General features: G+C 45.6%; 1 protein-coding gene across 2 annotated transcripts; it reads left to right on the top strand.

Annotated features, from left to right (window-relative positions):
- The first annotated feature begins 732 nt into the window (after positions 1-732).
- Positions 733-6,043, top strand: LOC120284434. Of its 2 annotated transcripts, none has more exons than XM_039292280.2 (2): positions 733-3,071; positions 4,338-6,043. In XM_039292280.2, exons 1-2 carry the CDS (start codon positions 824-826, stop codon positions 4,919-4,921), a joined length of 2,832 nt encoding a protein of 943 aa, XP_039148214.1. In that variant the 5' UTR covers positions 733-823; the 3' UTR covers positions 4,922-6,043. The 2 variants fall into 2 exon arrangements, with proteins under 2 accessions (XP_039148214.1, XP_044778553.1); XM_044922618.1 differs by having other exon boundaries at positions 3,216-6,043.
- The last annotated feature ends 222 nt before the right edge of the window (positions 6,044-6,265 follow it).

Genomic DNA, 6,265 nt, shown 5'->3' with positions numbered 1-6,265 from the left:
GCTCGCTCTCATCACGACAGAGCAGTATACGCAAACATTCGCGCTCGCTCTCATCACGACAGAGCTAAGTCCCGTTGCCCTTCGATTCCGTTAGATTTGCCGGAATCTCTGCCAACTCAAAAACAAGACGTCAAAGAAGAACACCGATAACATACGAGCATTTGTGCATATTACATACAGTGGAGCAAAGTCAGTATAAACAATGTCGAAATTTGACCAACTGGTGCGAGTTCAAACTGACCGCATTGAGTCTTTGAAGCGCTTGTTCAGTAATGTGAAAAAAGACTCGAGTGCGCGGAAAACGGAAATATATTTCGAAAAACGTTTGAATCAAATCGACGAGTTTAACAAAGAATTTCATCAGACGCATCACACACTTATATGCATGGCAGACTACGAAGAAAGTGTGTATAAGCTACAAAATACAATCAGCCAATTCGAAGACCTAGGCATGGAAGTTTACTGTTTCGTGGCCGAAGAAAAGAAACGAATTTATCCAGGTACAGTGACGCACAACGAATCAACTAACTCTACAATAACAACACATGTAGAGGAAGTACGGATACCACTGCCAAAATTACCAGTTCCGAAATTCTCTGGCAACTGCGCGGACTGGCCAAGTTTTCATGATGCATTTTTACGCTTAATTCACAATAATGAGCGTCTGGATAAGATTCAAAGGTTCCATTTTTTAAAGGAAGCATTACCAGTAGGCCTAGACAACGACATTCGCCAAATCGCTCTAACTAAAGCAAACTATGAAGTCGCTTGGACCACACTTCTACAACGATATAACAACCCACGAATTGTGTTCGCCAGCCACATGAACATGCTCTACAACTTACCGAATCTTTCGAAAGAAAAATCTGCTGACATACGGTCTATGGTTAGTACAGTCAACGTCTGCATTGCCGCTTGCAATACCGTCAAGGCGCCACTACAGGGAGGAGATTTTTGGCTGACTCATTATCTAACAACCAAACTACCCAAAGACACTCACACAGCTTGGGAGCATCATCTGGGCAGCAAGATTGACGTTCCTTCATACAAAGATCTGCAACAGTTCCTCAATGATCGACTTGTTACGTTAGACGCCATTGAAAGCCGTAACGCGTGCAGCGGCATGAAACAGTCAAATGAAACTTCAGACGGTACTAAACGCGTGCGTGTGCACAGCGCCCACACCAGGTCGGGTGCTTCCGCGTCCGCTTGCTATCATTGTGGCAACTTACACATACTTCGAAGATGTCCGCAATTTCTTTCAATGGATTGCTACCAACGGAAGGAAGTGGGCAGCAAGGCAAAATTGTGTCTAAATTGCCTGGGAAAATCGCACACACAAGCAAGCTGCCCCAGCAATAAGAATTGTCTTCATTGTGGTCAACGTCATCACACGATGTTACATTTTCCAGTAACACAGCCAACGCTGATACCCTCCTCGACATCATGCCAAAGTTCGACAGCCAGTTCAGATGCCAAGCCGACTCTACAGTGCATGTCAACTACAACTTCATCTATGACTCATCGAAAGGTACTACTAGCAACAGCTCGGGTTGTACTCAGTAACACACAGACAGGATGCCAGGCCACGGTAAACGCGCTTCTTGACCAAGGATCGGAAGCAACTATCATTTCGGAGCATGCTGTACAGTCTCTCCAGCTCTCCCGAAGCACCACTCGCACTTCAATCACCGGAGTCGGTCAAGATTCAGGACGACGCTGCAAATTCATCGTAAGTTGTTCGGTGCAAACAGCAACTAACCCAAATTTCTCGTTAAAGGTCGACGATGCTTATGTTTTGAACACGTTGACATCACACATGCCAAGTCAAAGTTTTCCAGCAGGAAACTGGAGTCATATCCATGGTCTCATGCTCGCAGACCCCTATTATTATAGATCCAAGCGAATCGATATCATTTTTGGAGCCGACCTTATGGCACAACTCTTGTTACCTGGAACTAAGATTGGCTTGCCAAACGAACCCATAGCGCAGAATACTCAACTCGGATGGGTTCTGTTAGGCAATGTTGGCAACACGCATATTACACGCCACATTCGATGTAATCATGCCATAATAAACTCCGAAGAGCTGCTTAAGGTATTTTGCGAGGTAGAATCAGTTCCAGAACGCCCAAAGCTCTCCAAAGAAGATCAATGGTGCGAGTCTTTCTTTAAGCAGACCCATCAACGTCAACCAGACGGCAGTTATCAAGTCCGTTTGCCATTCAAGAGGAACTTTGACCCCAGTATGACGCTCGGAAAATCTCATCAGATCGCCCTGAACAGATATCTTCAACTCGAAAGGCGCCTTCAAAGGGACCCAGACAAATGGATCAGATACTGCAAAGGAATTGAAGAATATTTTCAACTAGGTCAAATCACGTTGGCAGAGACGAGCGAAAACTCAACCATAACCACGGATTCCTACGGTCAGCATGTTGCATCATGCGTGCTACCACATCATGCAGTTTTCAAAGAAGAAAGCCTCACCACAAAACAACGTATCGTTTTTGACGCATCGGCCCGGACCTCAAATGGCAGATCGTTAAACGATGTACTATGTGTAGGTCCCACGCTGCAAAATGATCTGCCAGCCGTTCTCTTAAATTGGAGACAATATCAGTTTGTTTTCACTGCCGATATACAACGAATGTATCGCTGTATCAATGTCCACCCTGATGACACGCAGTACCAGAGGATTTTATGGCGGGCGGCGGATGGAGTCATCAAACAGCATTGCTTAACTACCGTCACGTTTGGAACAGCGTCTGCACCTTATACAGCTATAAGAGTCATCCATCAAATCGCTGAAGACACACAGACAAAATATCCTATGGCATCCAACGTTCTCAAAAATGAGATATATGTCGACGACATTCTCTCAGGCGATCATTCACAAGAGGCAGCAATACGGAAAAGTTTGCAAACTATGCTAGCTTTAAAATCCTCTGGCATGGAGCTACGAAAATGGGCTAGTAATGACCAGGATCTGATGGCAACGATACCTCTCGAGCATCGATGCAAGCAGACATCCCTCAGTTGGGACAATGCGGACACCATCAAAACACTGGGTATGTACTGGTTGCCCAAGCAAGATTGCTTCACTTATAAATTACTAGCAAATACTCCAGCCGGTATAACAAAACGAGAAATCCTATCGACCATAGCACGTTTATTTGATCCTCTTGGATTAATCGCTCCAGTTGTAATTTCAGCAAAGATTATATTGAAAGAAATCACACTAGCGAAGCAATATCGCGAGGACGGATCGAGTACATCACTGGATTGGGATGAGCCAGTTCCCAACACCATTGCCGTCAAATGGCAACAATTTCGACAGCAACTAATGAAGGTTAACACGATCAAAATACCACGCAGCGTCAAATTTACGCCACTATTTAGTAGTGAGATACAACTGCACACCTTTTGCGATGGATCCTCCAGTGCTTACGCAGCAGCAGTGTATGCACGCACCCAACAGTCTGATGGGACTTTCTATACAACGCTCATCGTCGCAAAATCAAAAATTTCGCCAACCAAGCCGTTAACAATACCGCGCACTGAGCTATGCGGTGCAGTATTAGCTACCAAACTCACCAAATGGGTGCTGGAGAATAACCGATGGACCAATGCACACATATCTACCTTTTACTGGACCGATGCTACCATTGTTCTGCACTGGATTAAAGGAGACATTACTAGGTGGAAAACGTTTGTAGCCAACCGAGTGTCTTACATTCTCGACCACACCTCAGCGGCTCAGTGGCACCACATAGACACATCGGAAAACCCAGCAGATTGCGCAACCAGAGGCTTACCACCGAGCCAAATACCTGATATTTGGTGGCATGGCCCATCCTGGCTATGCAAACCACACAATATTTGGCCAAACACGCAATCACAATTGCTCAATCCAGAAGAACGGGATCTGGAGGCCAAATCCATAAAAATTAGAGCCTTCACTACCTTGTCAGACACAAAGGATTCTATTATTGACCGATTCTCGTCGTATACAAAACTGCTACGTGTCACGGCATACATGTTACGATTCTGCCACAATGCTCATGCTCGAGCACAACGAAGTCACGGATCACTCTCTCCTGACGAACTGGATGAGGCCCTGTGCTGCATAGCTCGCCTTGCACAATCCGATACATTTCACGCCGACATCCAAGCGCTTAAAAGGAACAAGCCGTTACCACCCCGTAGCACACTTTCAAATCTTACACCGTTTCTTGACAACAATATCTTGAGGATTCGTGGTCGTCTCAAGCATTCAAATCTCTCTTTTTCTCGAAAACATCCAATTATATTACCTCATTGTCACCTATTTACAGATTTGGTAATTCAACACTCTCATCAGCTCACTCTACATGGCGGCGCTCAATTAACACTGGCTCACATACGATACAAATTCTGGATTCCCAGAGGCAGACAAGCAGTCAGGCGAATCATCCGGAAATGCGTCACATGTTTTAAGGTAGCTCCAGTCGTAGCGAAGCAATTGATGGGTGACTTGCCATTACATCGAGTCAACCCCCCAACTCGTCCGTTCATTACAACAGGAGTTGACTACACCGGTGCGATTGAACTTCAAGCCGCGCGTGTACGAGGATCTACTACCTACAAAGGCTATGTAGCCATTTTTATATGCTTAGCAACCAAGGCTGTCCACTTGGAAGCCGTCACTGGACTTTCAACAGAGCACTTCCTGCAAGCATTTACGCGATTCACCGGACGTCGAGGACAAGTTCAACATATGTATAGTGATAACGGCACAAATTTTGTTGGCGCGAGTACATCGCTTAACCAGCCCATCACTTGCAAGGCAGCCCTAAACGAATCGACATGTCAACATGGGACAAGGTGGCATTTCACACCTCCATATTCTCCCAATTTGGCATCTGGGAGGCAAACGTGAAAGCAATGAAGCATCATCTTAAACGGATCGTCGGCAGCCACAAGCAGACGTATGAGGAGCTTACTACAGTTTTGATCAGGATTGAAGCATGTTTGAACTCACGTCCACTTTGCCCGCTAACCGCCGACCCTGACGATTTAGAAGTACTAACTCCAGCACATTTCTTAATTGGTGACGCACTACTGGCACCGCCACAAGGTCGGCCGAATAATAAGCCTTTGCGTGAACTATTTCTCGCACAACAACACATGACGCGACAATTCTGGTCCCAATGGTCTCGTGATTGGTTATCACACTTGCAAACTCGGCCAAAGTGGTGCCAAATCAAAGATAATCTTAGCATCAACGACTTAGTCATTATAAAGGATGATAATCTACCACCAGCTAAATGGACTATAGGCCGAGTCGTCGAACTGCACCCTGGATCGGACTCGCTAGTCAGAGTGGTTACATTAAAGACGAAATCTGGCATTCAAAAGAGGTCAATCACAAAGCTTTGTCCACTTCCGATTTCAACATAATTATGATCAACACACGGATCACGAATAACAAGGAGCCTTCATGCTGGACGACGCATTGGCGGGCGGCATGTACGGATTATGAGCGGAGTCACCCGGTGCTTCAGCTGTCATAACAGCGGATTAACATTTTATGTATCGATGCTAATTGAACTGAACTGTATTCTTTCTTTCCTTCTCTTGTAATTTTGCGGTCATAGCGATCAGACGTGATTTTTTGTATATGAAGAAATAAATGAAGTTAAATAGTGTATATATTGTTACAACGCAACAATGCATACTTTTCTTTCGTCTCACCGCAAATCGGTGATCGAGCACCCTCACCTTCAACTAACTCGAAACTTTTGCCCTCAGCGAACGACAGACCGCGTTCTTGCTCTCCCTCTCTGCCTGCTTCGGCTCACAAGTCGTGGAGCGAAGAGACCGCCTCTCCTACCCCGCTCCTCTCGCAGCGCCAAACGACCGTCCCGGGTAACTGTAACACTGCAATAACGAGTGCAGTGACCTCACTGGCAACTGCCACAACATCAACTTCGTCAGCGGCCCAACTAATTATCGCTGTGCCAGCTGTAAATAATTCAGCAGCACTGACCGTTTGCAACAACAATAATGCACGTAAAGAAGAATCAAAACAAAAGCAGAAGTCGATTTCGACTGTGCAGACTGGCATGGATCGCTACATCCAAATCAAGAGAAAGCTCAGCCCTCAAAACAATAAGGCAGGTAATCAACCCAAAATCAATCGAACCAACAACGGCAATGAAAACTCTGCAGTAAATAATTCAAACCGATATGCTATCTTGGCTGATTCTGCGACCGAACAACC

Source organism: Drosophila simulans, chromosome 2L, assembly GCF_016746395.2.
Source record: "Drosophila simulans strain w501 chromosome 2L, Prin_Dsim_3.1, whole genome shotgun sequence".
NCBI lineage: Eukaryota > Metazoa > Arthropoda > Insecta > Diptera > Drosophilidae > Drosophila > Drosophila simulans.
This window is presented reverse-complemented; position numbering and strand designations above follow the sequence as displayed.

What these genes read in the sequence shown, in the direction of transcription:
- LOC120284434 (XM_044922618.1), top strand. Translation starts at nt 824, where the DNA reads ATGAACATGCTCTACAACTTACCGAATCTTTCGAAAGAAAAATCTGCT. An exon ending in GGACACCATCAAAACACTGG is followed by an intron (nt 3,072 to 3,215) that starts GTATGTACTGGT and finishes TTGTAATTTCAG; the next exon opens with CAAAGATTATATTGAAAGAA.